At 43.2% G+C, this 23,947-nt stretch overlaps 1 protein-coding gene across 2 annotated transcripts in view; it reads left to right on the top strand.

The window, feature by feature from the left end:
- LOC117777942 (ephrin type-B receptor 1) overlaps window positions 1–23,947 on the top strand; it is a 158,239-nt gene that overhangs the window by 41,253 nt on the left and 93,039 nt on the right. For both annotated transcript variants that reach the window (XM_034613054.1, XM_034613055.1), the window contains exons 2-3: window positions 5,302–5,366; window positions 20,094–20,775. In XM_034613054.1, the coding sequence (XP_034468945.1) occupies window positions 5,302–5,366; window positions 20,094–20,775 (747 nt within the window). The remainder of the gene's footprint in view (window positions 1–5,301; window positions 5,367–20,093; window positions 20,776–23,947) is intronic.

Genomic DNA, 23,947 nt, shown 5'->3' with positions numbered 1-23,947 from the left:
ACTTGTGTCGGTCCAACCTTCCAGTCCAATAAACAAGCTTTTTGTTTGTGATGTCCCAGGGTGCAGTGAGTGAACTGCGTCTACCTGTGTGTGGAACTTCTGCCCAATTTATTCAGAAGATAATCTGTCAAAAATTTTCCTTTTTTTATTCATAAATCCCCCAAGTGGACAGCTGATTAGTTTGGGAAGCGCAGCAGCTTTTCACTCTTGTTTGTTTGTTACTTTGTTTTCAGCCCCGTTTTAAGATGCCAGGCTCAGCAGGCTACCATGGGGCTTCATCATTGTTAAGTGCTCATTTCAATCCTGCTGATTTCTCCTCTTGGTTTTTCGTCTTCTTCTCCTTCTCTCTCTCTCTCTCTCCCTCTCTGTCTTTTCCTTCAATCTGTCTCTCTCTGTTGACCTCCCATCTTGATTTCATTTCTGAGAAAAGATAAACCCCTTTTAAATAATGGCGTTTCAATGCCCTCAGATCTTGTTTCCGTGTGTTGCTACAATCACAAAGACGGAGGCCCTCTCAGCCCAGCGTCCAGCATCTGGACATGATTGTCTCATTGAATTACAAAGTGCACGAGCATCCTTGAACAGGAGGGCATATAGACAAGGGAGGGTTAAAGGATGGATGAATGGGAAAGATGTGTTGTTGGATGGGGAGGGAAGGATCCGTGGAGAATTGTCAGCCGTATTGACTGAGGAGCCGGGGAGCTTCAGAGAGGTGCTTCAGCACATGTTCTATCGACCAGCAGCCATACAATCATACAGACATGGCCACAAAGGAGGTCAATTACACAGTCATGTTGCCACTCTGACTTTCAAACTGCAAAATTAAAGTCATACATAAAGGCTCAGAGAAGGTAGAGACAATAGGCAATCCTTTTTTACTCTGAAATCTCATTTTAGAGATATTCTTTGGTGCTCGCAATACGTGATCATGCGTGTGCATTTGATGTATCATGCGACTGCTTGCTGACGTGTAATTGTGTGAAGAGGCCCTGCCTTATCGATCTGTAAACGCAGGGCCCCATCAATGTTTAATGCAGTCTCTCTCTCGCTCTTTCATTTCTCTCCCTCCCTTTCTCCATCCCCCGCTCTCTATCTGTGGAAACAGCCTAGCATTTGGTATTGATCTATCATTTGCTGCTAATGAGAAGGAGCTGTGCTTTCTGGGATTGGAAGCCGAAGTCCCTCGGCTGGGCCTTGCCTCGGCTCACGACTTCCCGGTTTTGACGAGTACCCTGGTTGTGTATCAGCTCAACTGAGCTTTTAACAATGACCTAACCCACATCCTCTGTATGATTTAGATTTACTAATATTGTGCGATGCAGTCATGATACATCCTCCGGCCTTTTGCGGCTCTTTGAATCCATTTAAGGCCGGCTACCCCGACACATACAAGCAGTTGTTTTTCCAAAAGATTTATGAGCCATGGTTACATAGTCAACATTAAGCTCTCTGTGTTAATAATTTTCCCACAGACTGAACTGCTTGTGAACCTGGCAGTGTGTTTAATTTATTGGAGCTTGCAGGTGGAGCTGACATAGCAGAATATGAATGCAGAAGTAAACACTCAGCCCCCCCACCCCCACAATCACGAGGGACTACGGCTTGCTGCTGTCTTACCTTTGTCTTCCAAATGACTTGGTAAAAAAACAGAGAGAGGCTAACAGGGTGTGTGTCCACATATAACAGCAATCAAAATCAGGGGGCTGGGGAGAAGGAGGACTAATTGTTTTTATGTGGGTTTTATGGTCTGAGCTGAGGAGGAAGCCTGCATTAAACTACTGGAACCCACAGACTCATCAGAGGAAATATGTGTCCAAGCCAAGACCTCAAATTAAACCTTACGTTTAAAGCATCTTCTTTTGTCCAAAGCTAATTATTATTTATATGAATCCGTCGATCCGAAATAAATATCTGATATCAAAATGTATACATATTAAGTTGCCATTAATAGAAACACATTCTCGTATAAAATGGGCCAGCAGCCGTTTGAACAGAAAAAGAAGATGAAGAATCCTTTGAAAACTAATTATGTTGTAAGCTTAGGTCACAGGATGACTTTCAGCAATAAACCAAAATGTTATTTGTAATTTTGAAAGAGTTGGCTTTTCTTATTAATGGGTAGCTTCTTTTAAAATGAAACTCTTCAAATCCGTTTATGATTAAATGGATGAATCGTTCCCATAGCAGCTCATTTAAAACACACACACACACACACACACACACACACACACACACACACACACACACACACACACACACGGACATAAGGGACAATTTCCAAAAGCCCAGTGCTGGTGGACAGGTGTTTGAGCTGTAGCATTAAGGCTGTGGGAGCCCCGCCCCATTTCCTAAAAACCACTTACCACTCTCCATTTACTCATCTGCTACTCTAGTGTTTTGCTAATGGTAGCCATTAGGTCACATGACATGGCTCGCCAAACCCTCCCATGGGCCTTTGACCTTCTTTATTTTTTTTTTTTTACCTCCTGCTTTCACCGTCTTCGCCTCCTTCCCCCGTCTCCTCTGCTTTTTAGAAGGAAATGGAAAATGGCCCACCAAGTGCCTGTGTGATTTGACTAAAGCTTTTGTGATTTCCCCTGAGAAGGGGTTGGCAGTCCCCACGACGCTGGCTGGCGCTAAGGGCTGTTTCATGCTCCTATCTCCCCAGCTGACAGCAAGTCGCAGAGGCGGGCAGGCGGGCTGGAGCTGGCTGGCTGGCTGGAAGCGAGACAAGGCAAGGCTGATCTTAGGGAAATTGAAATACTCTGATGGAAGCCAGGTGTGAACAAGGCTGTCATTGTAGGTGTACATAGAAAATTGCTCTTTGAGTTGCCTGGTGGATGAGAATGTGCGTGTGTGTTCGTCTTAACATGGAGGGTATATATAGTATAGCTGTTTTCAGACATGCACTCTGGATAAATGGGTTGCCTTTCACATATTACGCAGCAGGAGACTGTCTGGGTCAGACGTGTTTACTACAATAGGAAAATGTCCGGAACACTCAGACGAGGTTACTGCCCAGGTAGAGCCTGCAGGAGGGAGGACATGATGTATAAATCGCCAATTTTACTTTCCAAGGTGACGTCTGCTTCTTCTACGTGTATGACGCTTAATTTCATCCTGAGATTTTTGTATTCTTTTTGATTTGGTCATTAAGAATAAAAGACCTCTTTCTATCAAACTACAGGGTTGTCACTCATCCACATTTGTTTTTACCATATGACCTTCAGATGACGGGCTTTCAGTGCTGCATCAGTTGGAATGATCTCTAAATCACTGCGGGTTCAGCGAGACTCCAAATAACAGAACGCTGCATGTGTGTACTTCCTGTGAAGGGAGCAGGTAAAGGAAGGAAGCCGAGGCCTCCTTTTCTTCAATGAGGGCAGTGTTGCGTCTTTGCAGTTAATCAGAGTGAGATTTCTCCCACATCAACAACACATGCGGGTGTTGCTTGCCGACAGTTTGCTTTGATAGTGGATACTGTCCAAGCCGTAGACACAGCGGCTGCAGTTCCTCTGATAATTCCCCACACACCTTTTCTTATCTGCTACACATCATCACCCGGACACACCATCCACTCATCATGTCTCCCAGCTTTTTATCTAGTCTGGCCACGTTAAACACAAGCGAGCACACGTTGTGGCAGGGCGGCATCAGAAAACGAAAAATGTCCCGGTTCTCTCACAATAAGATGGAAGGTGTGGGCCAGAGAATAAACTGTCTGTTACAAGTGAAATTATGAATCTATCATTACACTGCTAAGGCCAACATGTCACCCACTTCATCACTCTATAAATCTCTGTGTGTGTGAGAGGGAGGGAGGAGCAGGGGAAACCGGTGGTTGGTGATAACTGCCATACTTCTCTCGTCTTTCCTGGAGCTATATCAAGTTTCCAGATTTCAAAGTGCCAACCAGGCAGATATTAATCAAAACAGGGACGACAAACTTCTTGGGTGAGCTGCCAGACCTATTTGTCTACAGCGTGTCACTGAGGATTAGTACGAGGAGAGTGCGAGCAAGAGAGAATGTGTACTCTTTATGTTCTTATATTTCACATGGTGCCAGATATGACATCGTGTTTAATACAAGTCCATAGTGAGGTAGATCAATTTGAATCTTTTCCACCCAAGGGTAGAATTCCCTTTATTGTCTCATTTTTGTTTGTAACCTGTGTACCACTTAGTTACTTTCAGTCATGCATTGAACTAAACGTGAGAATGCAAATATCCAAACCCAAGTAAAAACCTTCGTAGAATGTGCGAATTAGCCCATGTAAGAATACAGTGGGATATAATGCGGAGGATTCAGCGAACAAGTGGGCACGTCGATGACGTTTCTAACATGCAATGGACCCACAACTGAAAAAAAATAAAAATGAATACAAGTATCTCAGAAAGACGTGTCATGCGAGTGGAAGAAAGAGAATAAAATGCCAAAATGGAAAGAGAAGGAGATTTGATTTGGTTTTGGCAATCAGTGCCACGATCAGTGCGGACACCGATGCTGTAAACAAAAACACGTGAATGAAATGTATAGGTCGTGTGCTGCCTCCTGCTTTCTCTGCCCAGACACCACCCCTCACTTGAATGAGATCTTCCTGTTGTTAACACGTCTGACCCAGAGAACCTCTCCATTGTCTGAACATTTTCAAGAGTTTATATCTGAAAACCGCTTATGACACTCCTTTTGCAATGAATGCAGATATGTTTCCCCTTCTTGTTTAACCTTAGAGACTCTACGTCTTGGATATGTATTTTCATAAATGGGGGTTGAGAGGAACAGACAATAAGTACAGAAGACCTCTGTGATAGTAGTTTTCAGGGAATGTCCCCACTTGTAGTAAACAACTGCACTTGGAGGCCTCCCTCTGCATGTGTACAGCCACTTTCTTTTGGTTAAACAATTTGACACAGTTCAGTGCTCACACACGACCACACGCAAACTCGCTCTATGTTTTTCATGTCCATGTCCTAATACATGCATGCACGCACACGGGCAAAAAGCAGGACGCACATACTGTAGTTCCACACTCACACGGAGAGGACCCAGCAGTTTAACAGCATGACAGAGGCACTCGTACATTCCTTTTCAGTGCCGAGGCTTTGTTTCCACGTCTCTTGTCTTAACAGAAGTTGAGCAGGGATGGATGCAACGCTGTGAAGGGTTCATCTCCTTTCTGCTCATCGGTGATAGTGTCAAGTGATCACTGGGGCTTGAATGCAGTTCAGCTCGGTGGAGTGATTCTCAAAATAGCTTTCTTTTGTGGCTAACAACTGTCTTCCCTTTTCTCTTTGCTGCAGAGACCGTGATGGACACCCGGGTGGCCACAGCTGAACTGGGCTGGACAGCGTATCCTAATTCCGGGGTAAGTCGGCATGGCAACGCACGCAGACGAAAAACTGTTTCACAAGTTTGTCATGGAACTCTCTCTGGTGGGTAACATGAAACACGGTGCTGGCACCGACAGGCAGTCGCACAGATAAATAGACAGGAAGGAAGGATGGGAGTATACAGATTTAAGTACTGCCCCAATGTAGCTCCTATTATGAGTATTATTTCTCTCTGTCCTGGTTCATAATGGCTTAATGACATAATGGGTTCATGTAAGCCCCAGAACACTGCACCTAAGTCCCTGTAAATGGAGGCTGGGGGGATACCATAGACATAATAATACAGTAATGACACATTTATGCAGGGAAGTGGAGGTATTAGGATGAAACGGGGGAGGAGGAGCTAAGAGGGTGGAAACGCTCAAGGCTTCTTCACATTTCAAGAGAAGTATTTTCAACTTTTTTCGGTAGCTGCATGCACATGAAAGCAGTGGAAATGGAACAAAGTGCCAAGTCATCATCATATTTTTGGGACTTTTTTCCCACAGTATCAGAGGTATGATTGCCCAATTACGTTAATGGACCAAAAGAGAATTTTAAGACCTTGTTCTCAGTGCTGTAATTCAATAATTCAATAGAAAGCTCCATAGTCCAACACTGATAACCTGGATCTGGCTGAAGACACGATGACTGTTTCCTGTATTTTCCGGGTCTTTAGGTCTTTATGAGGCATTTTACACACGTGTGTAAAGGGAGCCTTTACTGCTCTTGAACAGAGCGTTGGCTCTATTCAAACATTGGAGAGTGTGGCAGCTCACTTTATAGGTCTCCCCTGAAGGAGCATTAAGTCAGAACCTGGATTGACCTAGTGTGAACATTAGAGCAACAATTCTGGAACTGAGACCAAAACAAACTTCCACAATCTTGTTTTGCGTTGCGGGAAGATGAAATCGTGATACCCCAACCTGCAGCCTGTGGAGCTCTCATTACTTTACACACGTGACAAAAACAATTCTTCATCTCAGAATTTGCACTATACAAAATAATTCAGAGAATTTGTTCCATAGTCTATTTTCTTTTGTAAATATTACTGATCCCACCTATTTTGTTGTCTTCCAACTGCATGTGTTGTGGGACTCTTTTGGTCCAATCATCACTGATTGTGACTGAGGAAAAATGTATTTCGCTCCAGATGGATAATAACCCTCAGAATCCAGACCTCTCGAACACATTCAAATCAGTCCAAAAAAATAAATACATTGGGGTGTGGACTGACTCGTCAAAGCATTGCGTGTGTTTGTGTGTGTTTTTTAACTTTTTAGCACACAAAAAATAGTTTTCTACGATGATGACTGAACTGCATTTAATATAATTGGCCGTATCCAGTCTGTCTTCACTGAAAATACATCGGATGTTTGTCCAAAAACCCCAAATGAGCAGCTGATTATGTTGCAGCCAAAATGATTAAAGCAAAAGAAAAAATCTCCTGCAAATTAAAACTTGCATATTTATATATTTTCATTTCAAATAATTGTGAGGATACCTTGCTACCTTGTTGCTAATTCATTGTATATTGGCCTTGTAGTGATCAGTTTCACTCAAAAGAAGAAGGAAAAAAAGCTCAGTTTTCTTTCTTTTCTTACACCGATTTTTTTTTTGTTGATATGTTGTTTTTCCCTGTCAAAAGGAAACATCCAGTAAGACCTACTGAGTAGAGACATCTACTATGCTATTTCCATCCGAGCTTGTTGAGTTCAGCAAGCCTCCAGGCACACAGAGCCTCTCGTCTGTGTTGAGCATCGTTTTTTAAGCTGCTCCTGTTGTAACAGTTCATGCCGGGAGAGACCCGCTGTAGGAAGAATACACTCATACTGCTCACTGGTGGAACTTACCCTGCTACGCAGCTGTCTTGACCTTGCTGCTGGAGTGTCAGAGATGCAGTGTGATTTTGAAGGATCTCGCACTCGCACACACTCTCTCCCACGTGCACGTTATCGCGTACACACACTCAATCCGGCAGCTTTTTTAAATGGATTTCTCTTGTGTGGGAGCTAAATATTGAATTATATCAAACCTGTACAACACTCATCTCCGGCGGCTGCAGGTGCATCAGTTCGTTTGTGTGCAATGCAGCTGATTTGGAAACCAAGTATTTAATAAGTACTCGACGCACTCAGACACGTATTGAGTATTTCCATGTCTTACATAATGAACGCTCGGTTACAAGCTGAGTCGAAGTTGAAATTTAAAAGAATCCATAACGATGAGTGTAGCCTAAAAGGAGTGAAAAGAGGGTGCTGTGAATTGTACACACACAAAACACGAGAGGAGGAACACACACACCAGCGTTGTCCCCGTGCTGCACCTCATTAATGTCCTTCAGTAACTCCTTCAAGAGTTCATAAGAAGTGGATGTGTGTGTGTGTGTGTTTGTATTTGGCTGACCTGAAGGGTTAATTTTGAAGGATTGCAGTAGCAGTGTCATTAGTTCCAGTGGTGTAAACATGAGGACATATCAGGGTTAGCCCACATGAATGTATAATGGTGCGGCGCTATGCAAATGCACGCTCTGTGTCAGCATCTGCCGGAGAGACGGAGAGCTCAGAGGGCAAACAGATGTGTCCAGAAAACAGGCAAGATCTTTTTTTTTTGTTTTGTTATATTCCTTCTTTCTCTCTGTGGACTTTAAACACAACCATCTTCATTTTCCTCACCTCCGTCCCCTCCTTTTCCTTTCTCTCTCATTCTCTGTCTTCACACACAAGCACCTTGTCTTTGTTACGTGAAGCGATTATAAGGAAATCAGTTAAAGGCACTATTTTGGAGGAAAAGCTATTTCATGGCAACATATACAAATAACAGGGCTTTTAATGTTTTTTACATAAATGTAAAAAAAACTAAATTTTAATTGACACAGTGGCAGTAATGAAGTACAGTGGAAAAAAACAAGATCTGGACCGATACCAAAGCTGCTCATCCGCGTAATCAAATCGATTAAATCCAGGGTTGGACTTTAAATAAGATTTAAATTAACTTAAAACGGTTCAACTTAAGAAAAACTTACGATGTCAACTTAAATATTATTTGAAAACCAATATTGATTTGAAACACGGTAGGGGGACAGGGAGAAATCAGGTCACTCACCAGTTGAGTGTTTGCTGGGGTTTTTACTTATGTTGTGAAAATAAACATGTTGTGATTTCCTGTAATCTTGTTTGCCCACTTGCATCATGTAAACATAGACACTTAGAAAACAGTAAGAAAGGTGATATTTAAGGATGGAAGCTGTTTACGAGGTGAGGAGAGGTACATGAAATAGAATTAGCTGGATACAAACACTAGATTGAAAAGCTTATAGCTACTGTGAAGCTCACACTGATATTAAGCCTGTTGTTCTATTCTACGTGCAGGAGGAATCAGTGTTTGGCCCGTGTGCTCCTCTATACACTCTGTTGGCAGTTTATCAGATCCACCTCACTAAAGTTAATGAAGTCTAATGCAACAGCCTTGCAGTAAATCCTCTAACTTCATGAAGGTTATAATCTACAGGTTTTATTGAAAGTGTTTGAGGAGAGGTGTTGACTCAGCTGAATGCTCATTTTGGAAGATAAAATATGTGAACTGTGTCACATTGTGCAGAGAAGTTTCCGTTTATTACCTCGGCCGAGGAGGTTACGTTTTCACCCCTGTCCATGATTCATTTAACATTCAGAAATAGGGCTTTTTTTAGTTTTGTCGAATAAGCAGGCATGTTTAAGGAGCAGGTATCAATGAGAGCGTGAAATTAGTGGACGTGCAATAAATTGATTTTAATTATTTAGGACAAAATAAGAGAAAAACCTCTGTAAAAGAACTTCATCACAATCTGAAAATGAAAACAATTTTGAATGTAGGGTTTTTTGCAAGACTGACAAAGGTTTGTAGTGGAAGGATTTCTGAGCCATTAGAGGAAAGGAACATGAGTTTCTTCGTCCTAATTGTTCTTCTTGAATAATTTAGATAAAAGGAGAACCAGAAGAAAAAAAAAAAAGGCTAATTTCGGGGTGGAGTGTGGGAGACAGGAAGGGGACGAGAGCGAGAGATTAGAGGGTGGGGGGGTAGTGTGGCTGAAAAGGTTGTGGGATCAAGAAGGGGGGGGGGGGGGATTAGGAGAAACTGGAGTGAGAAAGGGTAAGAGATCAATTGAGTGTGAATGGGGAAATAAAGAAAAAGCTGTGTAGCCCAGAAACATTGAGCTGTGGATGTGCGTGTGGAGGAGAGCTTGGGTTAACTCATGTGACTCCGGGAGGTCACAGACACAGTCCAGGCTTTAAGGTGAGAGCCTTTGGGGGGAGGGGTGCCCGGGGGGGGGGGGGGGGGGGGGGGGAGGGGGTTACGGGGTTACGGGGTCAGCCGGGTGGCGGCGGCTCTGCTGACAGAGGCTGTGGGTGCTGTCAAGCGAGGAGAAACGGGGCAGGCTTGGGGCAGGGAGGGATAAAGAGTTGGCCAAGTGAGCGAGAGAGAGAGAGAGAGAGAGAGAGAGAGAGAGAGAGAGAGAGAGAGAGAGAGAGAGAGAGAGATGGGTGTGGAGGATAAGAAGCAGAAAGATAAAGAGGAGATTTGCCAGAAATCCCTTTGCTTTGCAGGTGCACGAGAAGAGATGGAGACAGAACGGATGGCCCCCTGACGTTTGTTTGTATTTACACTTGCTTGTATTTCCGCGTGTGGGCTTGTGTGTGCTCAGGCATAAATTGCTGAGAGTGCACTGTTGCATATCTACACCTGCATTGAATGTGAGTGTGTGCATCTGCAGGTGCAGTTAGAGAGGAGTGGTTTTGGGCAGCACCCCCCGGCCCCGCTTCCCCTTCCCGCTGTGCAAAGCTCCTTTGGGCCTTAACTGGACAGGTGTCAGGATACACTCGGCGTTTCCTAAAGAGCAGCAGATAGATCCATAACGGCCATCTCACCATATGCTGACCACACTCAATACGCCTCAATTATTCATAACCTGACAGACAGACGGGCATGCAGCGATTCAACATGGGCAGGGGAGCACGGGAGGAAATGGTGTATTGGGGAAGATGAGAAAGAGCAAAAGGTAGATAGGGAGGAGAAAGGGGGTTGATTGAATGTGAATAATAAGAGTCAGAGGGAGACGGAGAGGAAAAGAAGACCAGAGGCAGAGATAGGAGTGAGGAAGAGAGAGAGAGATGGATGGAGGTGAACTCTGAACCTGCAGAGCCTCAGTCGAAAATGGAATGAGAGGAGAAAAAAAAAAACACGACAGTGAGTCATGCTGGCTGTGCTTCAACAGCCAGGTGAGAAGAGTGCCTTTTTTAAACCCTAAATGCAAAAATGGTGGAAAATTGTTTCACATTCACACATAAAACTCCCTATGAAACTTTTGTGTCAAAAAAAAAAGTACATGTATATGTATATTGTGTATATTTGCACAAATAGATGCACATACACGCACATCCGACATTGTCTTGTCAGTGGGAGACCTGTTTCATTTTACCTCCCTGGTTACCGAGTGTGATTCAGTTGTGTATCCACACAGCTGAATTCGCTTTGAGCTCAGACATCTCTGCTCAGCATGACGACCAGGATGGTGAAACAAGGATTCACTTAGATCAAAATTGGCTTTCTGTTTGAGTTACTGTGTGCGGCTCTGTGTTTGTGTGTCAAAGGTATTTTGTTATTTTGCTCGACTTCCATATTGTAATTTTTTTTTTGTAAGGCCAACATTTATTTTACCATCGTAAGCTAAGGGAGACGTGGCCTAAAAAGCAGCAGCTACTTGTAGCGCAGTTACAGACGGAGCAGAACAGAATATTTAAGTGTTTGTGCAACACAGAAAGGATGAAGTCACAAGCTAAATCAGGCCGGTTTGAAATGTGTGCCACTCCCTCAGACTATTCCTTTTTTTTTTTTACCTTTTCTCCGTTTTCTATTTTCCCCTTTGAAATAAAACGTGGCTAGCTCAATAATTGATATTCTTCCTGTGGATTTCCCCCCCTGATATTTCACATGTAAGAATTCTCTTGGATGTATTAGGAAGTAAGGGCATCTTTTTTCTTCACAGAATAAATAAAAGAACAAAATAATGCAGCAAGGGAGAAATATATATCGAAAAAATATATATATTAAGGAGAAATGAGTCTATCTTTAATTTGTTATGGATTTGGAAGAATGGAAGGAGTGGCTGGAGGCTGTCTGACGTCTGTGTGTGGGAGTTAGTGTGTGTCTATCCCAGTCAGTATCTGCACTACCTGCTCTTTCAGCAGTCCTGTACAGAGCTGCCAGAAACAGCAGTAAATCCCTCTGTTCTTGCCCTCCGTCTTTTTCACCCACACTGACTTTCTCACTCTCTTTTTTTCTTTACTCTCCCTTGTCCGTCCCTGGAGCTCAGAATCCCCTTTTCGCTCGATCTTTGCCAACAACCCTGCATCCCCCCCTGCATCCCTCTCACTGACTCTGCGTCTGGAGGATGGGGCTGTCATGTGTCGTGCTTTGCAGAATTTTTATACTCACACACTCCACCACACACACACACAAGCGCACATGCACACATACACGCCGACAGACAGGGGGGCCCTTCACATCCAGAAGCCTTGATACCCTGCCATCCTCCTGTCCCCTTCTGACACGCTCTTAGTGAGGTTGTCCCTAAATGGCCTTGCCCTGGGCCATAGGGGGCCAGGGAGCCTGCAGGGTGACAGCTTTCACTGCCTTTTTGAGTTTTCTCTCACTCCCTTTACCCCCTTCTTATCACATCCCATTTCTGTACATCATTTTTATACCTCTCATACGTTTTAAATAATTTAAGCGCTCACTCGTAACATTCTGTCTTCCCCCTCTTGCAGATACTCTTCACTCTTCTCTCTCTCTCTCTCTCTCTCTCTCTCTCTCTCTCTCTCTCTCTCTCTCTCTCTCTCTCTCTCTCTCTCTCTCTCTCTCTCTCTCTCTCTCTCTCATCTTTCAGGCTTTTCATGTTCTTCTCGCCCTTCCAACTGTTTCCTTTTATTTTGGCAGTCAAAATTAATAATTGGAGACTCCTTGCATTTACAGAATCACTGCAATACTTGAAAATGTCGATGAAACTTACAGTAGCGTAGATCTTCTTAAATACATGAGGAAGACAGATCATGATAATTTTTCAGTGGTAAACAAACAAATATATTTAGAACACATCCAATGCACATTTATTTTTATTGAGAAAATTGACGCCAGTACTATATACTTGTCTCTGTTTTCATGTCACAAACAAACAGCCTTGTCACTGCTGCACCACCCACTGTTCTCTTGGGAATTATGCTCGACTTATTAACCAACTCTGAGCTGAGAATAAAAATGGACTTCCAGTACCTACAATGGTATTTTTACCTACTTTATGTCATTTCTTGAAGTAGCTTCAAATGCTTGGTTTGTTCTGAACTACCTCAGCTAAAAGCTAATGTACGTAAGCAAACCTTATTCAATAAAGTACTGCAATTGTGTAGAAAGAAATTATTTTAAATGACATTTTATTATCAGGGACACAAAAACCTTGTGTCCCCGCTCATGTTCCACCTCCTGCCTGAGACGTTAATAGTAGAAGTTGCATTTGGTAACGCCTACAGTGTTTACTATGGCAGCGACCATGCAGCATATAATTAAAAATGTAAGTGTTAATAATAATATCAGAAAAGTTGGATGGAGGAGTGGGAGAGGAAAATGCCGGGGTGGATTGTTCACTTAACACAATTATGTGCATCATATTCACGATCTGAGATGGAGGCCGCTTGGGAGCAAGTAATGAGACCAAATTGCAAATAATGTGCCAACACAGTATATTTCTCACACTGTATAAATAGAAGTTTGGAATGAAAACCACCAGTAACAACAAAACAAACCCCCCGCCAATAAAGCCTTGGAGAGTTTTGTTAATACATGGCATCATCTGTGAACTCACTTGTTTAACACCGCAGTGTAACAGATGCATTGACTGGGGCGTGGGCGTGGCCGGGGAGCAGATCTTCAATGAGTCCCACTCTGACGCAGAAGGACAGAGTTCTATCTGGGCTCAGGCAAACTGTGTGACTGTAATTATAGAGTGGCTGGGATCTGGCAGCATTGGGAGTGTTTCAGACATCACCATTTCCTCCCCATCCATCACATCCAGCCAGGCGGAACTAGGCCTCAGATGCCCCGAAAAATAATCATTCCCATTGCAACTGGCCTGACAGCAGCCCTCATTCAATAACACAGCTGATCAGAAATGATAATAGCAATCATGCCACCGCATATTTTAGAGGCTGCAGTCTGATTGTGTTTATGTGTGTGTATCTATGTGTGTGTGTGTGTGGTGGGAGATGAGGCATAGCATTCATAATATGTGAATATGCAAGAGACTATATGAGCATGTGTCTCGAAAGCCTGTGTGGGAATGCTAGTTTATGTGGCTGAAGTCATCAAACCAACTGTTGCCTTACATGAACATGTCCATTCTGTTGACTTCCATTAAAGATGTAAAGGTTGAAAGGCAAATATCCTCATTAAGTCAGTGGGATTTAAAACAGCCTCTGGACAGAAAAAGAAGAGCTCTCTGGCTTGCGATGATAGTCGGCAGTGAGCTTTGCAAAAATGAGAAGAGCATCTTTCAGCTTGGGAATATACAGTTCTATCCCTATCTCAGCTTTTCATGTCCAGCTATAATCCACCGTCCTTCTGAGACCTTGGCCTTTACAGATCTGTCAATGTAAATTTCACCTCCACTCGTGCCATTCCTTTTTCTTTTGTTCTCCCTTTGCGTCATTTAATGCTCACTTATTCATGCAATAATATTTTTTTTTTTAAATGAATTCATTGAAGTTCCACTTTCCCTGCCTCAGTACAACGTTGTGTTGTCATGAATAACAAATAGGATCATTACTGAAATGCCCATCCCAAGCCTGTAGAATGAAAAGCAATCTCCTGCTTTGCCTCCACCCACATGTTTCAGTCCTGCAGTGATAGATGAAAAGACAACTCTTAGGTAGAAAAGTGCTCAGAAACATGCCAGCCATTCCTCCTGGGTTTGCAAATGCAAACACAACACCCTCGCCGTTCCGTCATTGGAAATACTATATAAACACAATATCGCACCAGAATCTTTTGGGGAAACACATAAAAAAAGGAAGCAACTTCTGCCGAGTGTTTTCTGTTACAGGGTGAAGTCAAAGTCGAGTGTTTGAACGAAAAGGGCTCAAGAACAAAAAGGAGCAATGTCAAGGGGAACTCTGACAGTGGAGCAGTATAGTTTGACCATTCCTGTTGTTATTAAATACATCTCTTGTGTTTGGTCCCACTGTAAAAACCCAATGTCAGATTGAGAAGTTGGAGTTTGGAAGGCCATTCAAGAAACACTTGTCAGGTGCTCATACACCATTTTCCAGGGGTATTTCTTTAGACCTTTCAAGGATGAGGAGCTTCAGATGTGGAAATGCTCCGAGTTGCTCGTCATCTGTCTGCACACAGTGTCTGAGCATGTACTGTAGCTGTATTAAGTGCTGCTGATGGATTTGACCGTGGCATCGACTCAGCCGAGAATTAGTTAGCAGACTGGAGGTTAAAGATGGGCCCCAATAGATGCTTCTCTACTCAAGTCTCCTTCTTGTGTGAACAGACCAAGGTTGAATGATGAGCTAAAAGTAGTCAAGACTCGTCTGTATGTACGTGTGCACCGGAGCCACAACCAGACATAGCACTACCAAGTGATTTGGCTGGTTGGTGTGATTGAGGATAGAGTTACAGTGCATCGGGACAGAAGTTGTACATTCTTTCATGGCCTCCATTGGCCAGTGTCCACTAAATAGTAGCTCCAGGAACCAATATCAAGATATAAGGGTCCAAATTTCAGCATGATTGTTTGCAGGTATCTAAATGAATCAATTGGATGCATCTTACAGAGCTTATAAGAACACAACCGCTTTTCTGGACAAATACATTTTAGGATGCAAAAGAATCTTGTCAGCTACTGTGCAACTCTTTAAATGGATATTGGCAAAGGGACCTACAGAGGTAGAGGAAATGACTAAAAACATCAAAAGGCTAAATACCTGTGGAACAGAAAAACAATCAAAAATCGAACCCTGCTTTACTGGCTCTCTCGAGCACCATTTTCACACTCTATCTCACTCCTCATTACGAAAGCTCTACAGTCTACTAAATAACCTTGTTTAAATGATGATGCGCATTTCAAGGAATTCTCATTTCTATTTATAATATCGATTCAACTGGCAGCCTCTGCTCATTTGTATGTGCATTACTGCTGTGGACAAGCTGTAGCAGTTTTGAGGCTCATGTTGGACCATAGTCTGATAGGAGAGATCAGAATGTACAACCCCCAAAGGCAAAGCAAGTAGGCCTACAGTTATAAAAGTTCCTGACCCCTTAAAACTTTCCTGAAAAAAGAAGGTTCCTCTGGTGGACAGAGGTCGATATGACCTTTCGTACTATTTTGATACCAGACCTATTCTCCATTGGTTTTGTCATGACAGCATCGAGCCTGACTGGAAACCTGAAGCCTGCATATGGTGGCTCCTGTCCGGTTCCCACCGCGCCTGCTCCAAATGACTCATTAGTCCAGTCCATTTCTCCTGTTAATGTCCACAGGTGATACATCCATCTTCTGATAGGTTAGTCCCCTTAGCTCTGTGACTGGCTTGTTCTTGGCTCCACTGTTAAACACTGTCGTCCTCTATAGAGCGAGGCTCTGACCATCTGAGCCGCTCTGTGTTATTTTAGCCTTTGAAGGTAATGGCAGGAGATCAATGTGATGAATGGCCTTTATGAGGGCACTGTATCGATGGCTGATGGCAGCGAACTGAGGATGTGGGAAGGGGTGCATCAGCCTGAATATATTACCGCCTCCCCGTCTCCTTGATTCCTCTCCTGTTTTTTTTCTTTTATCCTTCTCTCTGTCTCTTTCTTTCCCTCCGCCCTCTCTTCTCCAGCTCAGCTAGCTGCGACTGGTCATTAACACAAACATTAAGCTCGCTGTGAATCCATAGCTTCTCCATCTCCTCGCTACTGCCCATAAAACAGAGCGGCCATCATGACACACACAATGACCACACTTGATAATCAGGGGAAGGGGAAGAGTGGCTCCTATATCTTATTGGTAAAGCAAAGCTTTTAGAGTGGAGCCAGCGGGTACATGTGGCTGACTTCAAATAAGCATTGTGTAAAGAGGCACTATATTTGTCTGGTGTCTCATCAGCAAGAATGTTTATGTTCGGTGATATTTGTATGAATAAAAAACAGATGTAGTGATACAAGAATGTGTGCAGTGGGGTTTTCACAACTACCTTGTTTGGTCGTAATCTTCTGACTTTTGAGTTTAGTCCGAACCAAAATAACAGGTGTGAAAGGTTCCTCTGATCATGATCTGGATCCAAATTTTGTCTGACCTAAAGACCCATAGTTTGGATAGTTTGCAGTTTAAAATTAGTTTTTTGCGATAGGTCAGACTTTTGGGCCAATTGCAGGAAGTGACGACAGCATTAAACAAAGAAGACAGAGAAGCTGAAGCGGCTCATGGGATTGCTTGTAGTCTTTGCCTCCAACAATGTAATAAAAGGACGTTCGTTTTAGTGGTAATAATACCATAATAATGTTACAGTGGCAACTAGGCCCAACCGTCTAAAAAACAATCAATTTATACGCAGACGCAGCCAACATAGGTGATGATGACTAAAAAGTCTTAAATCTGCTCCCTAAATTGCTACTGTGTTTTGTTACCTGACTGCCACATAAACTGCATTATCTCTTATTTCTTGAACGTATGTGAGATCTATTGCATGAAACACATGTGGTGACACATGGTACAAAAGAGGAAAAAGCACTTAGGAACATAAGATAATCACACTCTCCCTCCCCCGCACCTTGTTCACCTTCAGCTCATATGAATGATACATGCCAGGAACGCATATCTGCGCTCAGGTCCATAATGCATGGACTAAATATACACAGCGCAGGACTAACAGTGTTGCTTTATACACAAATCCTTGAAAAGAAAATGGATGCAAGGACGAGGGAATTCCATTATCAGTGAGGTGACAAGTGATGATGCCTTCCCTTTTCACTCCTCTCTGGCGAGGTCAGAGAGATGTCATAGAGTGCAGGAGATGGATTTGATTTAAATGATCTAAAAGGTCTGTAAGAGAGTGAAGGAAAAGGAACAGGAAACCCTAACTGAGTGCTAATCTGACTGTAGAACCTGTACTGCTAACATGCATGCATCATGTGCACTGCAGGGCTAATGATAAAGATGCTCAGGAACAGAGTAATAAAATGTTTTGGTCCCACAGAAGCAGAAATGTGTCGCGTAGCCTCGAGCTCTTCTGCAGCAAAACAACAGCCAGCAAATCAATATGTGGTCGGTAAACCATCAAATTATAAACAACATGTTCTCGGAGTGCGCGCACACACACACACACACACAACCACGCAGACATCAACAGCAGATGATTACAAAGCTAGTGAAAGGATAAGAGGACAATGTGTCCCAAAATGTGATTTCTGCTAAGTAACTGATGCACCTGGAATAGTTTTCTTCATTCTTGACACAATGGTGACACCGAAAATCTACAGAGGAGGATATAATAAAAAAAAAAAAAACACACTTCATTATTATATGAGCCAATGAATTTCTGGACAGATTTTAGATGGGCATTATCGGAGACGCCTCGGGCCTCTCTCTGGCGTGAAAGATGGTGGTCATTTGGCTAGACGAGGGGCGGAGAGGACCCCCTCCTAGACTGGAGCAGACGGGTGCAGAGGAGCCTAGGGCTGGCTGTATTAATGAACAGGCAGTGCTGAAAGGGACAGGTTCCTGTAATGCTGATGAATGGTCATTACAGAGCAGAGACGGGAGAGGAGAGCGGGAGGGATAGAGCGGAGAGGGGGAGAAGAGCAGAGCAGAGTGGGCACCGGGGGAGCAGCGGTGAAAAAAGGCTTTAATTTGCACCTCCGATTTCTGTAAACTCGTTTATCATGTCAGCAGTGTCACTGTTCTCCACGTGTCTTCTCCCTCCTCCTCCTCCTCCTCGCTCCTGGCCGAACCAAACATTCCTGAGGTTTTCTCTCCAGGTGTACTCCCTGGGCCAAATAATCACATCATCTATTCCATTTTCGTGCGTCTTTGACCCCCACAATGCAATGGAATAGCAACCTTTAAACCTCGCCTCAAATCATTTCATGGACCCATGCATCTGATAAGGATGCGGAATCTTTTGACCGGCTGTTGGGGCCTGTGTGTGGAGTGGTGGTGTCTTCTCCTCTCCATTAGGCCTGATTGAGCACCAGGGGCGTTAAAGGTCAGCGGAAGGAGGAAGCACCAGGAGATATATGCACAAAAGAAACAAGAACTGACTTGAGGCCCACTCACAACACTATAGACCTCATTAGCTTCTCTTCGCCTACAGCTGTTTGGATCACTGGTGGTGTGTTAGTGTGTGTGTGTGTGTGTTAGTGTGTGTGTGTGTGTATGAAAGGAGACGTATCAAAAACAGCTTCAAAGCTTCCTCTCTATCCAATACATTTGTTTCTCGTCAGTGGGTTTTTATGAGACTGTAGCGATGGAAATCACCTTTATGATTTTGTGTTGTTTTTGTTTTTCTGCTCCTCTATGACCCTAAGTAGAGTGCATTCCTCCGCCAAGGCCCAACAGTCCCCTTATGAACAAATTTAAATTCACTTGATCCTGATCGGCACCAAATTGTACACACCCATAAATATCAGATGTTTTATCAATATCATATCAAATATGCCAGATTTTTTTCCATTAAGATCCACGAATTATTCCCTGAGAAATAAACACAAATGTTGAAAAACACCTTATGTTGCAATGTTAAAGAAAGTAAACACAAAAAACCTGGACCTGCCTCTGATCTGTATCAGCACCAGAAAGTTCTTCCCTGACCAATACTGCATCTGTCTAATAGTTTTCGCGTTATATTTTCTGAATAAAACAAACAACAAACAAACAGACAGAGTAAAGGTAGTGAGAGGTAATTAAAGCGTCGTATTTAGAATATCAGTAGACATTTTGATCTTAACAGCAAGTTTCTAGAAAAGCTTTTTTTCAAGTGATCCCTCTTCCTGATTCTCAGTGATTCCAGTCAAATAGCCCATTTTCATCAGGATCTGGTGCACTGGGGTAAAACCTCTCGGGTCCTCCGATACCTATCCAAGAAAATGTGTGGATCAAATAAAGACCGTTTACATTCTTTCCATCAGCCAGGCTCATAACTGCCATGTAGTGGTCGCCATCTGTCTGACGGAAATTCATTAGTGCAGAATCTTGAATTTGTTACACAACACATTTTATAAGCGTCAACTCAGTGCCCATCCCCATAGGTGGCAAATAGCAGCACATCCCGAGTAATTACTGACTTTGCAGTTTACAGTGGCAGTACACATACTACAGCTGCTGAGTTTATTTAGAGAACAAGCGGGCAAAGTTGTGTTTTTGTTGTTGCTGTGCTTAAAAAATTATTTATGATCCAGAGAAAGGATGTTTGTGCATCCGCCATGCACAAATAAGCCCTGAAGCTTGACAGGCTGATTCCCTCTGCTAATCCAGGAAGAAGACTCACATTTGGCGCCTTAGGGAGATTACTGATATGTGTACAAAATCTGTGACTCTCAGCCAATATTAGCATTCTCTATCACAAAATGAGAAACGACCAGAGCCTTGTCACTGATGATTACTAATCAACTGTGTGCTCTTCTCTCCCTCTCTCTCTCTCTGTCTGTAGTGGGAGGAGGTGAGTGGCTATGATGAGAACCTCAACACCATCAGGACCTACCAGGTGTGTAATGTCTTCGACCCCAGTCAAAACAACTGGCTCCTCACCACCTTCATTGATCGGCGCGGAGCACAGCGCATCTATGTGGAAATTCGATTCACCGTGCGGGACTGCAGCTCCATCCCCAAAGTCCCCGGCTCCTGCAAGGAGACATTTAATCTCTACTACTACGAGACAGACGCCGTCATCGCCACCAAAGGCACCGCCTTCTGGATGGAGGCGCCTTACCTCAAAGTGGACACGATCGCCGCAGACGAAAGCTTCTCGCAGGTGGATTTTGGTGGGCGCCTGATGAAAGTCAACACGGAGGTGCGGAGTTTCGGTCCACTGTCTAAAAACGGCTTCTACCTGGCGTTTCAGGACTACGGGGCGTGCATGTCCCTGCTATCGGTCCGAGTCTTTTATAAGAAGTGCCCGAGTGTGGTCCAGAACTTTGCAATCTTTCCAGAGACGATGACAGGGGCTGAGAGCACCTCCCTGGTCATAGCAAGAGGGATCTGCATCCCCAACTCAGAGGAAGTAGATGTTCCTATAAAGCTCTACTGCAACGGAGACGGAGAGTGGATGGTTCCTATTGGTAGCTGCACATGCAAGGCCGGATTCGAACCTGACAATGGCAACGTGTGTCGAGGTGAGTAATGAGCAGAACTACACACATTCATAATCATCCAATAGTTGCTATTTGAGTGTTAGCACCCAACTTTATTTTCATCCATCACTCTCTTTCGAAATGGACTGCTCATAATAGAACAAGTCACTTCATTGTAGACAGGCGACATGAATTCGTTCTATTTTAGGCTCGGATCACAGATTTTCCACATCGTTGGAAAGGCTGAATCGACTGCGTTTCATGCGTTTTGCTGAGCATGATGTTCAGTATTCCTGCCTTGATCACATCCACCTCCTGCATACTCAAAAGGCACATTAGCATTGATTCTAAAGCTGCAGTGAATGCCGGGCTTGTGAGCGGCACACTTTGCAGATGGCGAGAGGTTTGATTCTGCCTCAGTGTGATGTGCGGGAAGACTGAGTTCTGAAGAATATGTAATAGACGAGGTTAATCTGGATTTTCTGTTCAAGCTGTCACTTCCTCTTTTTGTCCGTCCTCTAATGCACCTTCGCGCTCTGCACCATGCTATTCTGACACACTCCCAATCTTACACACACTGGCGCGCACACGCACACGCACACACACACACACACACACACACACACACAGACCCGCAAAGAAAATTTCCTCAAGGTGTCTGATGATAATGTGAGTCGCTCGGGGCTCCGAGTGTGGAGCAATATTGGTTGGCCCGCTTCTGGAGGTTAGCCTGAGAGTGTGTGGAGCCCAGATAAGATTGATTGACGCACATCTGCTCTGATCAATAAACAGATATGAGAGTGCCACATATCTACAAAGCATACTATGTGTGACTGTGTCTACTGTATCCTTCTCGCATCGCTCTATACCCGACGCAAAGTGCAACCACACACACACACACACACACGCACACATTAAGTCCTTGGCTGAGGTGGAATGACTTTCAAATGTAAATGACAAGGCAAGGGTTGGCTGCCTCCCTGGAAGTTTTCCTCTCAGATATTTTGTGCCATCTCATCAGAAGCGTGTTTTAGATTGTTCACAGTTCATTTCATTTTACATAACTTGTTTTTTTACAATTATTATCTTTTGTTTCAGTGCAAGGTACATTTAATTTACCTATTTTTAAATGAATCTATATGACACATATACGCAAAGATATTAGTTTTCAGTTCATAATGGACAAACTAATGACTTGAAAGTATCAAACTTCTGTTTGCCTGCTGTGAGTCTTTATTCGAACTTTTCAACGGAACAAAGCTCAGCATCATTTTGTCAAATAGAAAGTTTCAAACGGAACAGAAATATAAAAGTGCTTTTGACACACTAGTTAGTTTTCTGCTTTTAAACATATTTCTCAAGAAACCAGCTGATCAATTTAAGTGCGGTAAATCCTATTATTAAAAGTTTGTGTTTCAAATGCCAATCTTTTATTAAATGTCTTTGTTCTACTATGGCAGGTACAAAATGTTTTTTCGTTCAAAAAGTGACTGGAACTTTAATGTAATAAAACCACTCTCAGTTATTTTCTTTAAGATGTTTATACATTTTAAGATACCATCAGAACAAACATTTCTGAGTGACCTGGTCGTCTGTAGCCTCCTTTAAACTTTAAATTACACCCTGTGGAAATGTAGCATTAGGGAAGGTATGAAAGAATCAGTCTGTAGATGGACGGAGCTTTTAGTGTGTAGCTGGAGAAGAAAGTTGTATAAACCTGTGAAATGTTGTGTAGGTTGACCTTAAGCCTCAGGACATACACACACAACCCTGACAACAAGAATGCATAGAGAGAGAAAAAAAGAGTCAGACAGAAGGAGAGCAACAGATGATGTTGCCATTTTTATCTCTCAGAACTAGTTAACTCTCTGGAGACTCGTATGGAATCTGTTCGCCTCTCATCTCCTCAGAGAGGCCCCTCCAATAAGCGCATTCTCAATCTTTTATTTTCCCTTGCAGTCTCTTTTCATGGGCTTGTAATCCGATGTTTAAACAGGGGGAATCTAACCTTAAAGTGCTTGTGGAGGCTGAGTACTATGGGCGTCCAATCAATTGGGGGGTGGGTGCAATAACATGGCCTCAGCATCGGTTCTGAAGTAATTGCCCATTAGAGATGAAGTAACACGAGCGGGAACACAAAGAAAACGCAGTTTCATGCTGAAATAATTCCCCTCATTGAGAGCGACATGAGAGGGAAAAGTATTATATTGGAAAGGGAAAGCACTGCGGTGCTTAAAAGCACACTTGGAAATGGACTACATTTATATAGCAGTGTGAGAGTTAATGTGACACCACAGGTCACATTCAGACACACACACACACACACACACACACACACACACACACACACACACACACACACACACACACACACACACACACACACACACACACACACACACACACACACACACACACACACACACACACACACACACACACACACCTGTGTGGTACATTATTGGGGACAATTTGGGCTTCACTATCTTGCCCAATGACTCTTAGACACATGGATTGGAGGCGGGAATTGAACCATGGTCTTTCTAATTAGTGGACGACCTGCTCCATCTCCTGAGCTGCAGCTGCCCCTCTGTGCCTGAGCGACTGAGACTTTACTTCTGTTTGGAACTGTGCTAAACAAGCTCATGTTGTGATACACTAATGTAAGAATATACAGAATATAGGGAAAAATAGAGTAGAATCAAATGACTACTGCCTAAAATGACTACTGAATAAAAACACAATTATACATATACACATAATTATACAGTTATAGCCATAACTGACTTTGAAACCAATGAGAAAGAGAAACGCATTAATTTCCACTATATGGTGGTCCGTTTTCTTTCCTCTGAAATAACTTAACATGTAATGTAACAGTCGCAGAACTGTGCTTATCAAATGCGTGGTTGTGAATATGTTTATCTATGCACAGTGAAGAGCAAATGTTGTGAGGGATGATAAATGTTTTTAGGTGACACATTAATCACTTTTCACTTGTTTAATTTGCGAGTCGTTTAATATGACGGGGGAAATAAGCCTAATTGCACCTGAGTGTGCTTGTGTGTGTTTGTGGGTTTAAACCTGCTTGTCTGCGTGTTGTCAGTGTGTGTTTGCATGCGTGTGTGTGTATGTGTGAGTGAGTCTACCGTACCTGATTGCAACTTCTCTAATCTATATGTTTTAATTAGGGACATGTAACTGTCCGTGTGTG

This window comes from Hippoglossus hippoglossus, chromosome 17 (assembly GCF_009819705.1).
Source record: "Hippoglossus hippoglossus isolate fHipHip1 chromosome 17, fHipHip1.pri, whole genome shotgun sequence".
NCBI classification, from domain to species: Eukaryota; Metazoa; Chordata; class Actinopteri; order Pleuronectiformes; family Pleuronectidae; genus Hippoglossus; species Hippoglossus hippoglossus.
This window is presented reverse-complemented; position numbering and strand designations above follow the sequence as displayed.